Source organism: Oscarella lobularis, chromosome 4 (assembly GCF_947507565.1).
Source record: "Oscarella lobularis chromosome 4, ooOscLobu1.1, whole genome shotgun sequence".
Taxonomy (NCBI): domain Eukaryota; kingdom Metazoa; phylum Porifera; class Homoscleromorpha; order Homosclerophorida; family Oscarellidae; genus Oscarella; species Oscarella lobularis.
The window spans coordinates 180,153-195,736 of NC_089178.1; the positions used below are offsets into that span (position 1 = coordinate 180,153).

At 47.4% G+C, this 15,584-nt stretch overlaps 6 protein-coding genes across 7 annotated transcripts; 3 read left to right on the forward strand and 3 right to left on the reverse strand.

The window, feature by feature from the left end:
• Positions 1-35: 35 nt before the first annotated feature.
• LOC136186393 (protein CFAP276-like) lies at positions 36-1,058 on the forward strand. Its single transcript, XM_065973712.1, has 4 exons — positions 36-184; positions 240-472; positions 531-646; positions 866-1,058. Exons 1-4 carry the CDS (start codon positions 113-115, stop codon positions 934-936), a joined length of 492 nt encoding a protein of 163 aa, XP_065829784.1. The 5' UTR covers positions 36-112; the 3' UTR covers positions 937-1,058.
• Positions 898-2,126, reverse strand: LOC136186391 (protein lifeguard 4-like). Its single transcript, XM_065973710.1, has 7 exons — positions 1,959-2,126; positions 1,797-1,905; positions 1,633-1,738; positions 1,546-1,579; positions 1,372-1,489; positions 1,269-1,314; positions 898-1,195 (listed from the first exon to the last, which is right to left on the reverse strand). Exons 1-7 carry the CDS (start codon positions 2,071-2,073, stop codon positions 992-994), a joined length of 732 nt encoding a protein of 243 aa, XP_065829782.1. The 5' UTR covers positions 2,074-2,126; the 3' UTR covers positions 898-991.
• LOC136186384 (N-fatty-acyl-amino acid synthase/hydrolase PM20D1.2-like) lies at positions 2,119-4,620 on the forward strand. 2 transcript variants are annotated; one of them, XM_065973701.1, is made up of 12 exons: positions 2,119-2,200; positions 2,308-2,628; positions 2,679-2,914; positions 2,971-3,057; positions 3,108-3,241; positions 3,296-3,491; positions 3,602-3,663; positions 3,716-3,794; positions 3,839-3,910; positions 3,966-4,079; positions 4,153-4,204; positions 4,267-4,620. In XM_065973701.1, the coding sequence occupies exons 2-12, from the start codon at positions 2,355-2,357 to the stop codon at positions 4,500-4,502; spliced, it is 1,542 nt and encodes a 513-aa protein (XP_065829773.1). In that variant the 5' UTR covers positions 2,119-2,200; positions 2,308-2,354; the 3' UTR covers positions 4,503-4,620. The 2 variants fall into 2 exon arrangements, with proteins under 2 accessions (XP_065829773.1, XP_065829772.1); XM_065973700.1 differs by having other exon boundaries at positions 2,121-2,233.
• LOC136186382 (disintegrin and metalloproteinase domain-containing protein 12-like) lies at positions 3,948-9,954 on the reverse strand. Its single transcript, XM_065973698.1, has 27 exons — positions 9,884-9,954; positions 9,518-9,657; positions 9,371-9,458; positions 9,224-9,319; positions 8,040-9,171; positions 7,922-7,989; positions 7,794-7,876; positions 7,679-7,742; positions 7,546-7,631; positions 7,264-7,471; positions 7,145-7,210; positions 7,022-7,093; positions 6,795-6,964; positions 6,659-6,743; positions 6,508-6,595; positions 6,407-6,458; positions 6,257-6,359; positions 6,122-6,193; positions 5,976-6,077; positions 5,848-5,928; positions 5,749-5,799; positions 5,593-5,656; positions 5,431-5,539; positions 5,250-5,372; positions 5,120-5,198; positions 4,958-5,053; positions 3,948-4,905 (listed from the first exon to the last, which is right to left on the reverse strand). Exons 5-27 carry the CDS (start codon positions 8,110-8,112, stop codon positions 4,618-4,620), a joined length of 2,283 nt encoding a protein of 760 aa, XP_065829770.1. The 5' UTR covers positions 8,113-9,171; positions 9,224-9,319; positions 9,371-9,458; positions 9,518-9,657; positions 9,884-9,954; the 3' UTR covers positions 3,948-4,617.
• LOC136186388 (28S rRNA (cytosine-C(5))-methyltransferase-like) lies at positions 8,313-10,063 on the forward strand. Its single transcript, XM_065973707.1, has 9 exons — positions 8,313-8,463; positions 8,526-8,584; positions 8,636-9,022; positions 9,074-9,189; positions 9,242-9,350; positions 9,404-9,502; positions 9,554-9,676; positions 9,729-9,834; positions 9,892-10,063. The coding sequence occupies exons 1-9, from the start codon at positions 8,322-8,324 to the stop codon at positions 10,041-10,043; spliced, it is 1,293 nt and encodes a 430-aa protein (XP_065829779.1). The 5' UTR covers positions 8,313-8,321; the 3' UTR covers positions 10,044-10,063.
• Positions 10,064-10,097: 34 nt separating this feature from the next.
• Positions 10,098-15,471, reverse strand: LOC136186379 (serine/threonine-protein kinase WNK3-like). The gene is made up of 12 exons (XM_065973693.1): positions 14,718-15,471; positions 14,342-14,532; positions 14,072-14,292; positions 13,866-14,023; positions 13,728-13,816; positions 13,462-13,675; positions 13,000-13,407; positions 12,565-12,948; positions 12,407-12,505; positions 11,548-12,345; positions 11,348-11,493; positions 10,098-11,288 (listed from the first exon to the last, which is right to left on the reverse strand). Exons 1-12 carry the CDS (start codon positions 15,069-15,071, stop codon positions 10,457-10,459), a joined length of 3,894 nt encoding a protein of 1,297 aa, XP_065829765.1. The 5' UTR covers positions 15,072-15,471; the 3' UTR covers positions 10,098-10,456.
• Positions 15,472-15,584: the final 113 nt, after the last annotated feature.

Below are 15,584 nucleotides of genomic sequence, written 5' to 3' on the forward strand. Positions count from 1 at the left end.
GAGCTCTGACGGATGTTCACGTGCGCTCGCACGCGAGCTCTGCGTGAGACTCTCTGCGCGTGAACAATAACCGAGATACCCCGGACGCTGTGCGTAGCAACGAAGTAGCGACATGTCTCGAGATCCGTATCCATTCCCTCGTCAGGAGAACGACAGCAATTTTACAAAGGAGAAGAGCGACCCGGTATAAAAAAGACTCGCGCATCGTTTCAATTCCTTCTGTACGCGTCAAACTCTAGACCCAGTACCTACACGGCTCTTTGACGTTGAAATCGAAGGAAAATCCGTGGGAACGATTGAATCAGACGGCAACGCTTGCCAGCGATCGACGCCACGCGTTCCACTTCGATCCCAAAGCGCCGCGAGACAGTCTCGACCTCGTGCTGAAAGCCCACTACGATCATCACAGTAACTTCCTCAGATCAAAAGCGGAGACTCTAATACAACCCGAAACGATCGGTCTTCCGCATGGGTACGCCGAAAAAATAGTCGACAGGGAAAAAATAGAATTGTGAGGGAAAGATTTGTAGACGAATTTTGAAAAATCGAGCCTCGCCAGAAGAGTACGTCGATCGCAACGAGATGGATTACGTTGAAGCGAAAGATAAACGAACACTGAATCCACACAGTATCGGGGGAGCAATAGGTAAGACACGTACCTATATACAGACCTGTCTGTTATGAACTTATCTGCATATGATATGGACACGCACTTCAATTGCAAACTAAGATGTCTTAGCTTCTAGTAGGATGGACTATTGAAGTGTCCATTAGAGGCGGTAGAAAACCTTTTAGCGCTCAATATTTTTTTTGTGTCTAAGAGCTTTCCTTGCTGGTTCCATTGCTTGACTTGATGTTTTCATAGAGAGCCATCACAGTGCTGCTACCAATCGAGGCTACTCAAGAAAAGACGACGGCGGCTTTTATACTACCTGAGACTATTTGCATGATTAGTGGGGTCTAAAAGAAAAAAAAAACTGCGCCTTTTTTTTCAGTTGTTGTCCTTTGACAGTAGCCTGAGTATATAAAGGAATAGATTGAGAACGTCAAGATAGAGATTGATTGCTGCGACGATGTAGTCTTCAGGTGACAGCCGATGCATGATCATGTGCGTGTCAAAGATGATGAAGCCAGAGAAGACGACTGCTCCAGCAAGGGAGATGACAAAGTCGAGCGAATCAGAACGAATGAAGAACTAGAGATGGAAAAATAGATAGATAGATAGGATAATGAGACAGATTTTCCTCATAATCGTCCTCCTCTCAAACCTGAAGAAATCCGCCAAGGATTAGAATCCAGAGGAAAGAAAAGAGACTAAGTGAGCAAAAACAAAATTTAGAGACATTTCATTCCCTTCCTCCCCGAGTCGACCTTGCTCCCCAAGTGCTGTAATCACGCTTGCTCTGCAGTGTAAAGGCGGTGAGACCGACAAAAACGGCCAACGTGAGGAAAAACGCCTCAAGAACGATGAGCCGATCATAGAACGTCACTGCTCACAGAACGAGATTTTAGCTAAGCCAACAATGCAATGAATAATGACTATACCGGCGACGCCGACCGTATACGCTTCACACAAAGTCTAAAAATTGTTTTCGTTAGCCAATGATTGCATGCTTTCGCGTTTTGACTTACAAATGCTGCGAGAAGGTAGAGATTTGTCGGGTGTTCGTTTTTCTTCACGAGAAGAGCGATGAGAATTGCAAACGTAGCGAAAGCGGCGACTAACATTGTCGTGGGACTAAAAGAAGACGAAACCTAGGAGGGCCGGGCCCCTTTTCTCGCCTTCTGTGACGCACCTTCCACGAACAAAGCTCTTGACCGAGTCGACCGTCACAAAGAGCGTCGCCACGGCGACAGTCAGAGCCAGTTGCGCCGTTAGAATGCCGTAAACTTTGCGAAGAAAGCCTGAAAGAGCGACGGCATCGATTCGATGCGCTTCCTGCGCTTCACGGACTCACCGAGGCGAATTTGCACGGAGACTTGCGCGACGACGACGCTGTCGCGATAAGACATGCGCCCTGTCTGCTGCTCCTCCTTGTCGTCGCCGTACTCCACGTCTTTCACAGAGCTCATGATGGGGACCTTAGGTGACGTATGAGACTGCCGTATGTGGTGTGACGTCAGAGTAGCGTGGGTCAACGATAGATAGATCAGCGAGAGCAGTCGTTCGTTGCAGCAAATCCCATTCCATGATCGATCAGTACGTATAGACATACGACTGCGGGATCAGATTGTAAAGCCAGGGGTTGTCACGCGTTGTACGCGTGAAGCTGGTTTCGCCTCGTTACTTGTTGTCTCTGGTTCCAGTTCTGGGAAAAACAACAAGTACACATCGCGCAAGCGCAGTGATCAGAATGTCGCCGTCAAGAATTGTTTTCCTTCTTCTTGTTGTGGGACTCCTTACTACCATTCTCTATCACACACTCACATTCGGTATTGCCTACGACCAGAGCGCCCTTTATGCTGTAGAAGAGGATGTCGGACAACCCAAACCCGACTATCAACCACGTCCTACGAACGAACTCGTCGACCATCTTCTGCAAGCAATTCGAATTCGAACCATCACTTTTGGACGAAACGAGCTCAACACGACGGCCCTCGTCGACTTGAGAAAGCTTTTAGAGCAGAGTAATTAGATTAGTAAATTGACTGGCCAAAGATAGACTATACACTTCTAGCCTTCCCCGTTATTCACTCGTCTTCTTTGGTCACGCGAGAGCTGATTGGCCAGTACAGTATCTTGTACCACGTGACGGGAAGCGATACATCTCGGCTGCCTTACCTGCTCGAAGCTCACTTGGATGTTGTACCGGCAAGGGATGAGGACTGGAAGACAGCGCCGCCGTTTGAAGGGCTCGTTCGAGACGGATACATATATGGGAGAGGTTCGATGGACCTCAAAAACGTAGTCATGGTATGAAAATCCTCTGTGAAAAAAACACAGCAGTTACTATTATGTATACATGTAAGGGGGTAATGGAGGCGTTAGAGGGGCTGCTGAAGAGCGGATACAAGTTTCGCCGGAGTTTCTACATTGCTTTTGGACATGATTCAAAGGCATAGTACAGCAGTACTCATCTTATAGTCTGACTTCCTATATATCGTAGATAGGGGGCTTTGATGGGGCAAAAGAGATTTCCACCGTCTTAGAATCACGTGGAGTAACCCTGGCGTTTGTTCTGGGTGAGGGAATTACCATCAGCTCAGATATGATTCCAGGAATTGATGGCCTAGTAGCTCTGTATGCTCTATATAGCCTTACTCCTTTATCTTTCTATTTGAATTTTCATTTTAGGATCGGAGTTGCAGAAAAGGGCTACTTGACAGTGGAGCTGTCAGTGAAGACGCTTGGCGGACATACAGGAATACCTCATCCAGAATCCAGCATTGGGATCCTGGCTCGAGCCGTCAATCGAATTGAGGACAATCAGATGCCATTGGTGTTTGGACAAGGAGCTGAAGTAAAACTTCTTAAGCACCTTGCAACCAAGGTTAGAAAAGTCACAGATTTAGATTAGATTATGGGTGAAGATATTGTAGCTTTTCCTTACCATATTAGCACATATAGTATTGTCAAAAGCGTTTCTTTTCTTTTGCGTAGATGCCATTGCCTTATCGTATTGCCATGAGCAATCTCTGGTTGTTTGGACCTATTATAGAAAGGTACTGTACGCAGAGAAATTATTTTATTAATGTTCAGTGTTTCATTATTTAGAGTAATGACTTACTTTCCTGATAATAATGGAGCTATTCGAACGACGGGAGTAGCTTCGTTGATTAGTGGAGGCATTAAAGTACGCAGTAACTGGTTCTTTCATCATATGATTTTTCGTTGTAGGACAATGTATTGCCGACGTGGGCTAATGCTACAATTAGTTTCCGCATTCACTCTGCCAACACAATCAACGAAGTACAGTACAGAATGTGAGAAGACGCCAGTCTAAGGACCTACGTTTTTTTTTCAGGTTCTAGATCATACAAAAACAATCATCAACGACGACAGAGTCAAAATCACTGTCATCGAAGCCATACCACCGTCACCGGAATCCAGTTCTGCACCGGATAGTTTTGGTTACCAGGTAAAAGTGTGTTGCCAGCACGCAAACTTTCACCGTTTTTGTACAACTACTCTTAAATCTACAACGTCTTTAGATGATCAAGCTATCTCTGGCAGAAACTTTTTCGCAGATCTTAACTGGCCCAAGTAAAGAAGCTGAATTTTTTAGTTAGTTAGTCGTCATTCCTCATGCACGTAAATTTGTTTAGCTCTTTCTCTTGCTAATTTGGACGGACGTCACTATTTATCGTTGACTCCCAACGTGTACCGGTTCAGTCCGACCATTCAGAGCGCAAGCGACATGTCGCAGGTGCAGGGCACCGACGAGCGCATCTCCGTAGAAAACTACGAGCGCACCGTCCATTTCTACTACCGACTTATGCTCAATTCGGACAAGAAATACGATGTTAGCTCAACACCCAAAGAAAGTTCGGGTGAACTCTAACACTGATAGACGTTCTGACCTTTGAAATGTCTCTGTTTTGGGTTGGCGACGACGCCTTGTTTAGTTGATTGTGATTTAGTAATAGTATCCACTAACTAAATTTTAGCTTTTCCGATTATTTGTTAATTTTCAAGGCATGCGTTGATGCATTGAATACCGTGGGGGGAAGGGAGGCGAGGAGGGAGGCAGGGAGGGAATTTCCCATATTAGCTACTTTTCTACCTGATGCCGTTGTAAATACAGCGGTCGTGACGATTCCGTCTTTTGTTGCCGGGTCGGTTCTCGCTTGGGTAGTCGACGTGGCAGACGTTGGTACAGGTGCGCTTGTTGTATTTGACTTAGGCGCGCAAACAGGCGGAGAGAAGCCGACGTTGCACGTACATTCCGAATGATCGTTGCAGACCTAAAGAGGACATATCTGTGAATTTTTGACCGAATTTCATTCTTGTTCGTACCCCTTTTCCCGAGCATGTCTGTCCGTTTTCTCCAACCGGACACTGACCTCTTGTGTCAAGACTGCTTAGACTCGCGCAGCTCTGCTTTAAGCAAATCTGAGACAGGCGTATTATCATCGATCCTTATCAGCTGTCAACTTCAAACTATCGATCCTGGCAAACCTTATTTTCATCGCATTTAGTTCCGTCTTCTACAAGACCAAGCGAGGCAACGTCTTCTCCAAAATCAATGTGAGCTCCTCTGTTCAGCAGACGTAAATCGGTGGACGAATGTATGTTGCAGTACGCATACTTGCACTGAATTGACACGCCAGAACCAAAGGTTAGTGTGCGGGTGAAGTAGGTAATAAACGCTTGGGAAAATGACGGGACTGTCAAGCCTCCAAAGCAATACAGGATGCCGCATCTAACGTTTCTGGAATAACAAACACTATATAGAGAGAAAGATGATATAGACACGTCTCTTTTCTAACTCCTCCGTGCAGGCAACGTAGTTGCCATCGTTGTCAATGCTGCAGTAGCCAAACTGATCGCCTTTCTTATTAAAAAAGTTGTAGCATATGTCGTCGCCTACAGTGGCATCTACATGCAGACATCACTGCAAAAATATAAATTGATTTTGATCTTCCGTGTACTTGATCCCCAAATGTTGTGACACTGCTTCTCGTGCGTGAGACACTGGCCGTTGTAGCAATATGACTAAAAAATCAAAACTAATTACCATCTATCTATCTATCTATCTCTCTATCTATCTATCTATCTATCAATTTAAGTTTAAGCCATCTACTTACTGAATCTCCTTCGCACGGAGTGCCGTCTTGAAGGCGAGCGTTGGCAGGACACTACATATATTCCCAGTTCAATTCGTGAGGCTACTGATAATTTCTTACGTCGGCTGAAGTTCCACTGCAGTATTCTGGTAGATCACAGCTTGCTGCAGCGTCTCGACACAAAACATCCGTGGACAAAAACTGCGTAAGCAAAGTAAATCATTAGACGGCGAGTTAGATGCTGTCACTTGGCAATTTGGACTGCAGCATAGCCCATCAGCACACTGAGCCTGATCGTGAAGACGACACGTTGAGGGATTACAGCACGAATCATTAGCTGCAGCGCATTCCTGTAACAATGAATAAAATGGTGCTAGTATTCCTTCTCTTATACCTCCGGCGAGCCGCAATCACAAGCCTCTCCCGTCTCCACGAATCCATTGCCACAAACAGGATTTCCAAATAGCTTGAAATGATGTCAACTTACACGTAATTTTGCTGCGTTATAAACAGGTGTATTTTCTCCCACCTTTGACGGTCGATTGAACAGACACGTTCCAAAGCCACTTTGCAAAAATGAATGATAATCTTCTTCGCTGCACGAACTAAACCTGTCGGGCGGCGTGCGACTCCTGTCAACAAAATAGACCCAGAGTAATCACTTCGGTTATTAACTTACAAAGTGGCAGACATGATGCATTGAAGATTGCCATCAGCACAGGTACAACCACCTAAAAAAGCGAGCTGCCAAAATACACATCAACAACAAGAATAGCCTACGATCGTTATCGTGATTCATATTGAGATTGTGTCCAAGTTCGTGAGCCAAAATTGCGCTAAAAACATCTCGAGAAGTTGCCCCGAGATACTATGATATCAAAAAAAAGTGCGTAGGATATGCAGCCTAAAATGACTTTCGGCAGAAGTGTACCTGGTTAACTCCTCCGCCGCCTGTTCGACTGCACACTCCTCCCAGTGTTGCTAGACCAGCAGTACTTCCATCAAAGTCGATACCACTGGTATTAAAATATTTGGAATTCTTATTGGCTGTTTTCGCGCATACTTACGTTATTAAATGACCGGTGTCGTGAGGACAGATTGGCAACAAATCGGCTTTCCGGTACTCGAGAAATGCGTCCAGGGTTTCGTCTGGCTTGCTGCTAATCACTATTTGGTCTCTAGTATTCCACACCTCTACAGCAAGCAGGGCTACTCTTGTATTGATATATTTGTAGAACTAAGAGTTCAAACACGACGTAATAGATTTCATAGCAACTGTACCGGCGTTGCTTACCCCATCTATCATGTTTGCAACTGCCACAGATTCCATTGCAGTAGCATTTACATTGCTTCCGCGAATTAGAAACTATCGCGAAAAGAAACTGACTGTGGCCCAGTAGTATAACCGTCAACTCACCTGTCTATTGTCATTGACGAGAACTAATTCTATTACCTTCTCTTCGGACACAACGTCTCTTCGAAGCTAAAGTTAGCATAAATACGAAATCGTTTATATAGCAAAAACGTAGAGCATACTCTGTGCCTTGGCGCTGCCTGTTGTTGCAGAATCCGTGGCGGAGAGAAAAGGATGTGACTGTGATTGAATTCACCACACATTTCAGTGACGTTTCTCTCTGTCAAGTCGCTGGCTCGATAGATGATGTGAATGTGACCGTCGTCCGTACTGTCGCCAGGTTCAATGTAAAAGTAAGTCGAATCGTCGTTGCCATGGTAGAAAATGCCACTAAAAATCAACAAATTAATAAATCTTATTACCGCCCCCCCCCCCCCCCCCCCCCCCCCCCCCATTCTCTGTACCTGAGTCCTTGGCATGTACTTAGAATAACGTTCGAGTCCGAATAACCCCGAATTTTTCCGTGGTAAAAGCAATTTTCCACACCTCTCTATAACAGCGTCACAAAGGCTAGTTAGACCTGCAGTCTCGAGCTACCGTGATGATTTTGTTGTTCGTTTCTGAATAATGTATTTGAACGAAGGTAGAAGGGATGAGGCGCCTAATTAATTAACTAAAGAGTCACGAACATCGATAAATATGTCAATTTTACCTGTTCAACGTAAGGTCTACGACGTACTGTTGGCCAAATACCGAAAGTAGAAAAGTCGTACTCAGGGGATGAGAGCCATTCGGCTATTGCGTCAGGTCAGTAGATACAGCATTGCCACGACTACCTACCAAGAGCGTCGAAAGATGACGGCCTACTCGTTGACCAGAGTGGTCTTTGGGGATGAACTCTTGGAAATCTGAACAGAAATCAGACATGATTCAATAAGCCCATCATGATCCAAGTTACTTTCAGTCGCTTTGAGTAGCTCAGCTGAAACAGCAAGACAGCAAAGCAAGTAGAAATACGTCACCGCTCTCATGTTTATCTTTCCTCATACACAGTAATGACTGAATGTTGTCCTTAGTTACCAGTCCGGCTAGCTACTTTGTCGCAATTGAGGTGCTACTTTTGTGATGCAATCGGTAATATCTTACAAGTGCCCTTACAAGTACCAGTTGATCTGAATACATTTTTCTAATAATTCGCTCAATTATAAGCGGCGCTCATCCGGGAGGCCATCGATGTCCGATGTCCGCCGTCTACTTTCACGCAGCGGCAGTGCTCGATCGCGTCCTGGCAAGACGCGGCTCGGTGAAGCATCTCGTTCTATCGAACAAGATTGCCGAAAACAAGAAGAAACTCTACGCCTTAGTCTGTCAAACGTTGAAACGTAGATAACAGGGACGCAGGCTGTTCGCAAACGGCCACCTAACGCAACGTTTACGCTCGCAGATTATTCCCTCCTTCAAAAAATCATGAGCGCTGCGGCATTCTTGCAAGAAGAACCATCGGTAACCAACCATCGTTCTACAGGGGGACCTCCTCACTTTCGTTCTGTATAGCTGTCAACTAATATTGCCGCTGTCGTTTTATACGACTTTCTTTTCGGGCGGGGACTTCGTTGCGGGGGAAAGCTAAAGGCTGCTGTCTACAGACAAAAGGACTGTCTGAGGACGGCAATGGAGCAATTGAAAGGGAGCGAAGAAGAACGGAAAACAGATGTTCGCCTGCCTCGCTACGTTCGAGTTAATACGTTGAAAACGACTTGGGATGACGCTGTGGGGCATTTTCAGCAGAGGAAATGGACTCTGTCGGAAAACGAAAGCCAGTCTTCAGGGCGTTGCTTTCGTCAAGACAATCACGTTCCTCATCTCATGGTTTTTCCGACTGGAACTGATTTGCACGACGATCCCATGTACGTAAGCGGTCAAGTTATTCTACAAGACAAGGTTACCGTTAGATTACGGAAAAGAGAGAGTGAGTTAGTAGTATCTTTATAGGCGAGCTGCTTATCCGCTTTTCTATTGTCTCCTCCTCCGGGGTCTAACGTCATTGATGCTTGTGCTGCACCTGGTAACAAGACAAGTCACCTGGCAAGCTTGATGAAGAACAAAGGGTATTAGAATTGAATTATTGGCAGTGTTTGGTACCTGATTTTTCATCTTCAGAAGCATTTTTGCCTTTGACATTGATGGAAGTCGCCTTGAAACAATGAGAGAGCTGATGGTTCGAGCTGGTGCGACTTGCTGCAAGATGAAAAGGGCCAACTTTTTACGCGTACAGTCTACAGTACTTACGTGGCAGTGCTTCATGTGATGATTTTCTTCCAGATAAAGCCGGAAGACTACAAAGACGTGGAATACATTCTCGTCGATCCTTCGTGTTCTGGATCGGGCATAGTCAGTCACGTAGAGAGAACCATTGAAAAGGTTAACAAAGCCTACCAAACGCGAGTCGTTTTCTCGAAGTGAGATTCACAGGGCGAAACGCCTCAATGGCGCATTGAAAAATTGGCTCAATTTCAATTGAGTGTCCTTCTGCACGCTCTTCGTTTTCCGTCCGCTCGACGAGTGGTGTATTCCACCTGCTCAATACACAAAGAGGTGCACATATTTCTACCAAAATGACGACCCGTCAGTGTTTCCTTTCTAACAGGAAAATGAGGAGGTAGTCAAAAAAGCTCTGAAAAGTAATCCGAACTTCACACTAGTTCACGCTCTGCCAGAGTGGCCAAGGCGAGGTTTACCCCTTTTCTCTACCGGTACTCATTCATACACACGCTAGCAAACATGCACCCTATCTCATTATACCTTTATAGCTGAATATTGTGTACGAACTTCAACAGAAGACGAAACTCAAGGTTTCTTCGTCGCTGTTTTCGAGAGAAAGACGACCGAGCCTAAAATCGCACTGAAGGTTAAAACACGACAAAAAACTAAACAGCGAAAGCACAGATCTGTTGTTGACTAAAAACTATACCTTTAAATTGAGTTTCTATTGCGACTCGTTTCTCGGATATTCTCCCACCGTACATTACGTTACCCAATATTATTACAAAATCCCGATTACAAAGAAACAACCGGCACCTGCCCATCCATCCTACTACGTACGCGTGCATCTAGTTTTGACCGGCAACATCCAATGCAACGACTGTACAACGAACACTCACGACTGCGCAAGGAGGCAATACAGCAGCAGCAGCGTGTCAGAATTAACACACGCTCAGTTGCACAAAACTCCAATCGTTCTTTATACAGACGTCTTGAGGGAGGGAGGAGGGAGGAGGGAGGGAAGGATCGAGGAAGGAAAGAAGGGAGAAGGGGATACGATTCTTATCAAAGGGACAAAAACTAGAATGGGAGCAGACACCAGTTGAGCTGATACTAGCTTTTCCTCTCTATTGGCCTGTACGGATCAAATTCGTCTAGGGTTGACGGTTCCGGTTTGTTAACAGTAGGGGGAGTAACAGTAGGGGGAGTAATAGTAGTTGTAGTCGTCGTAGTTGTAGTAGTAGAAGGGGGCTTTTGCGATGCGTACTGCTGAGTAGGCGGTGGGGGTTGATGGACGAGGTATTTAGCAGATCCCGATTGGGTGGAAGCATGTACGGGTGCGGAGACGAAATTCGTCGCGGGAGGTTGCGTCTGAGCCGCCCGTGCGGACGAGAATTCCGCCCATTCGACAGAATCAGGAGGAGGAGGAGGAGGATGGTTCGTCGAAGGAGCCGCCACCGCCGCCACCGCCGCCACCGCCGCCGCCGCCGCTGTCACCACTTGAGACTGGGGTGCGACGGCCGAACTTGGATATCGTTTTTGCTCCTGCAACTGTTTCAGCGTCTGTTTCGGTTCGCAAGGATCGGATGCACCGCTGGCGCTGCTGATCGTCGGGTTTTTTAATGCCGCCAAACGATGCTTGGCCGCTTCGATATCCTTTTGTTCCGCCTTTCGAAGCATCTTCGGATTGCTCTCGAATCTTTCGATTTCTCGTTTTTCGAGCTCTTGCGTCTTCTGCCGGCTTTTGTCTTTCGGATCCGGCGGTCCTGCTGCCGATGCAGAAATCGATTCCACTGAGCGCGACTGCAGTTTCGTCCGTGCCGCTTGTTCCAAGTCCTTCTTCTTTTTCGCCTTGAGAGCGTTGAGCTCCTTCTTGTGCCGTCCTTCCATGTCCTTTCGATCGTTCTTGTATTTCTCGTCCAGGTCTTGAAGCTCCTTTTTTTGCCTTAGAGAAAAGGGGGAAAAAATGAATCACTCATCGTGATACATTCCGTGGTGGCGTACTTTTCCTCCAGCTCCCGTTCTCCTTCGCTGTCTAATTGGCCGGGCGTTTCAGACGGACTAGACTGTAAAGCATTGATGTGCTGCAAGCGCTCCAACTCACCTTCAGGCACACTACTGATAGACGACTCCCGCGAAGTAGAAGCCCTCTGAACAGAGATTATCCAAAAAAAACGCACCGTTGCTTGGAAGTTCCAACTTACCGTAGGACTAGGAGACGGCGGCCCTTTCTCTTTCTCTCCTTGTTTTCCCGAACCGGTGACAGTGGCCTGCGCCTGCACAGTTCGCACCGGCGAATTAGGAGGAAGAACCGAAGCCTGCGGAGTCTTCTCGGTCGTGTCAAATTGTTCCGTAGCTTCCGCCGGCGAATTCTCCTCGCCGTGGACTGTTGAACTCTCCGTCGACGGCTGACTGGGCGCAGGCGCTGCCTTCGCCCCAGACGACGACGACGACTTAGAATCGTCAGAAAGATCTTTTCTCGTCTGAATCAACGGTGAGGACGGCTCGTGCTGGACAGTTTCCATAGAAGGATTCAAAGGCAAAACTTCCGCTTCAGCCGCATCTTCTTGACTCTCCGCCTCATCGGCGTCGGCAACCATGAATCGACTTATTTGACGCTCACCTTCGATATCCAGCGGACTCCTCGTGGCGAGATTCTCCGGCAGGTCGAGACTTGGTAATTTTACGGGTACGGAAAGAACGGGGTCGGCTCTCTCTGACGTCGTCGTCGGTTCGACTTTTTTCTCGTCGGGGAGTTGCGCCGATGCGCTCATAACCTCCAATCCTGCGTCATTGTCGTCTCGTCGAGGGATAGTCTCCCTTTTCTCTTCCTCTTCCTCGTTTCTCCGCCCGTCTTTGTCGCTCGTCACTTCGACGGCACCCGCAGAGAGCACGTGACTATTCTCACCGTCGCGAACTGATCCATCGCCCGCCTTTCTGTCATCAGCGGTCGCGGTGACGTCGGATGAGAAGACTTTCTCACTGTCACCAATCTCGCTTATCTTCAAGGAAGAAGGGTCAAAACGCTAATCTCTTTAGAGACACTTTACAATATCGCCTTACTCCCTGCTCCTTTTCGGTTCTTTCTCCTCTCTTCACAACTCTCAGCAGTTCTTCGTAAAGCCACTGACGATTGGCAGCGTCCAAATGGCCAGCGTCAACCTAAATCGAATCGATGCCTAAGTTCATTCTGAATAAACAGACTATTACGTCGCACGTACGATGCTTGAAGCGACTTCGTCGGGCGAATCGTCTAAGGTGCTGAACTGGAAATCAATTTGGGTATTTTTTGAATGTAACACGCAGTAGGCCATCTTATCATCTGACATCTCTTTGCAAACCAACTTCGGCTTACCCCCTTTTCCTTTGGCACCTTTCCCCTTCGGTTTTCCAATGACACTGTCTGATCGCGCGGCGCCTCCCTCCTGCTGCTGCTGAGGTGGAGAAATGCTTGGATCTTGTCCACTCTCGGACAACGCGTTGACAATCTCTTCGGTCCTTTTCCTGTTCATGCTGTCCATCCTTTTCACCAAAGGCGGACTTCCCACGTTCAATCGATCTTTCTCCTTCGATTCGCTTACATCCTCTTCCTCATCCGCCGGATCCTAAACACAATAGAATCGACTAGAAGCAGATTGCTTCTGCAGGGCCCTCACTTGACTTGGCCCAGCAGCCGTTGTCGTCGCCGTCACCGTCGGTGCAGCAGAAGCAGTAGCAGCAGAAGTAGCAGCAGCAGGAGGAGGAGGAACAGCAGCCACTGCAGCAGCAGCAGCAGCAGCAGCAGCAGCAGCAGCAGTGGATCCGGACGCGGAAGATGAACCAATGCCAGAATCCAAAGTTCCTGACTCCACAACTGCCTGACTTGCAGTGGGATTAGGATTCAAGCCGAGAGACGACTTCTCCCCCATTCCGCTGCTAGCAGTTGACGAGGGCGCAAGAGACCTAGTGGCGCTGGATGACGACTCGGCTTGCTTCATTTGCAATCGTTTGACGTCTTCTAATCGTTCTCGTATTGAGGTAGCGACAGCCTGGATCTTCTCTTGTTTGATGTACTGCTTGTTCACCTGCAAATAATAAACCCAGTAGAATGAGGAACGTTTTATTGCTGGAGTCCTTGCCAGTTCTGTTGCTACGCTGTCCGGCGTATCGCTCTTCAAATTGAACGCTATTTGGATTCCGCCGTGTTGGTTCGATTTTCCCTTTTTGCTGTCATTAAAGAGCAGTAGGCCTACAGTGTCGCCAGTAACGTCAGCGTTTTTGCTTCCCAACACAACTTTGACAGTTTCGTCTTCAGTGAAAAAGGGATGAGCAAGCAATTGAGGAATCGTATATCTATGAAGACAAAAAAGGCTCTTCCGCAGAAAGCAGCGAAAAGTATCCTCACCTTTTCTCTCGATTGTAATCAATACTCCTTACTATCACTTCCGCGATAACCTTATTTTCAACTTTACCCAGAGCGTCCGGTTCACATCCCTAGAGAAACAGAAATAAAAAGTCAAGTCACTTTATCAAGGACACTTACGCTAGTAACTTTCTTATATATCTGAGCGGCGTTTTGACACTCGCTGTAGGGATACTCGTTCGTGGCCATCTCAAGTAGACACATCCCAAAGGCGTACACGTCCACCTTTTCGTCGTACTTCTCCTCGTACATTTCCGGAGCCATAAATTCAGGCGTCCCTATAAGAATTATAAATCAACGTTGCCTTTTTGGAGTCTTCGTCGTACCAATTACGCTGCTGACAAAAGAACGATGCCGCAACGTCGCTAAACCGAGATCTCCAATCTTGACGACTCCAGAAGGACCCGTTATAAAAATGTTGTCGCATTTGAGATCTCGATGTATGATGGGCGGCGTTCGCGTGTGAAGGAAGTGGAGTCCGTGGAGTATCTGCGCGCACCAACGACGCATGATCTTGATGTTGATTTTCTTGAATCGACGAAGGTATCTAAGAAAATAGTTGTCATAATTGGCGAGTCTGTGGTCGCTCTGCTGACGTTTTTAGAGTTCCTGACGTCATTAGTTCAGTTACGAGAATGAGAGTCGTCTTTTTTCCGGGCACCGTCGCATTCACTGCTTCAATTTCCCAAAAGTCGTGAAATTTGAGAATGTTGGGATGTTGGAGGGACTTGAGGATGGACGCCTCTTCGCGAAAGCGGCCTTTGTCCTGCTTCCGAAAACGAGTCGTCTGCAAAAGAAAGAAAAAAAAACGTCCATCCCCACAAATCAAATCACGATATGGTGGACTATTAATTATCCCTATTTCTAACAACTGCTAATTGCTTTCCCTCTACTAGCTTGCTCGATCCCCCAATATTCCCCCAATATATTCGTGGAAATAGTCAAACGCCTCCTTTCTATCTCTCCTCTCACCTGAAGCTCGCACCAAGCGACGGCCACTCCCGTCTCGGTATCCAGCCCCTTATAGACGGTCTTAAACGATCCGCGACCCAATTCCTCTTCGAACTTGAGAAAGCGACCATCGGGACTGTGATCGACGGCTTTGACGTCACGCTCTTCTTCTTCCTCTTCTACGCGATCGCTCGTCGCCGTCGTCGTCATCGTCGTCATCGTCGCCGTCGTCATCGTCGTTTCGACGTTTTTTCCGTCCTTTTCCGTCGACGCGTTGTCGCCAGGCTTCGTTTTTGACGGCGATCGAGGTGGTGACCCGATTGGGGAGCCCTGCGCGGCCGGACGCTTTTCGTCGTCGTTTTCGATGGGATTCATGTGTCGATCGTTTCGGGAGAGGTCTCTCGCTTACTTGGCGGGTCGAAGAAACGCGCGTCGATTTAGAAAGTCATCGCTTTTCGAAGCGACGAGCATTCCACGAAGGCGATTGGCTATTTGGGGGGTCTCCGCCTATCGCGCTGTGCCACTTGCAATCCACTGGTCACCGGTGGGCGCCGTGGAAGGCAGCGACACGTCCCGACGATACTTTTTCGTTTCGCTGCGCGTCGAGGCCGGGCCGAGGACGGATCGAGGCGCTATTCCCGCCGGTTGTTTCACAAATCGTTGAACAAGAGCACGACGATCGATGAACGATCGGTTCTTGGGCGTCGCGAAAGAAAAAAGAAAGAGAATTCGACGAAATATGGATAGAGCTAAGCAACTCGCGGGATAGGCGCATGCGTTGGTATTTAACGCACGCAATCAGTGTGAACCCACCCCGGATACTCTTCCTTTTGTGAGATCGAATGGAGTCGCGGCGACGCATAGCGTCATTACAAGAATTGTGTAGTA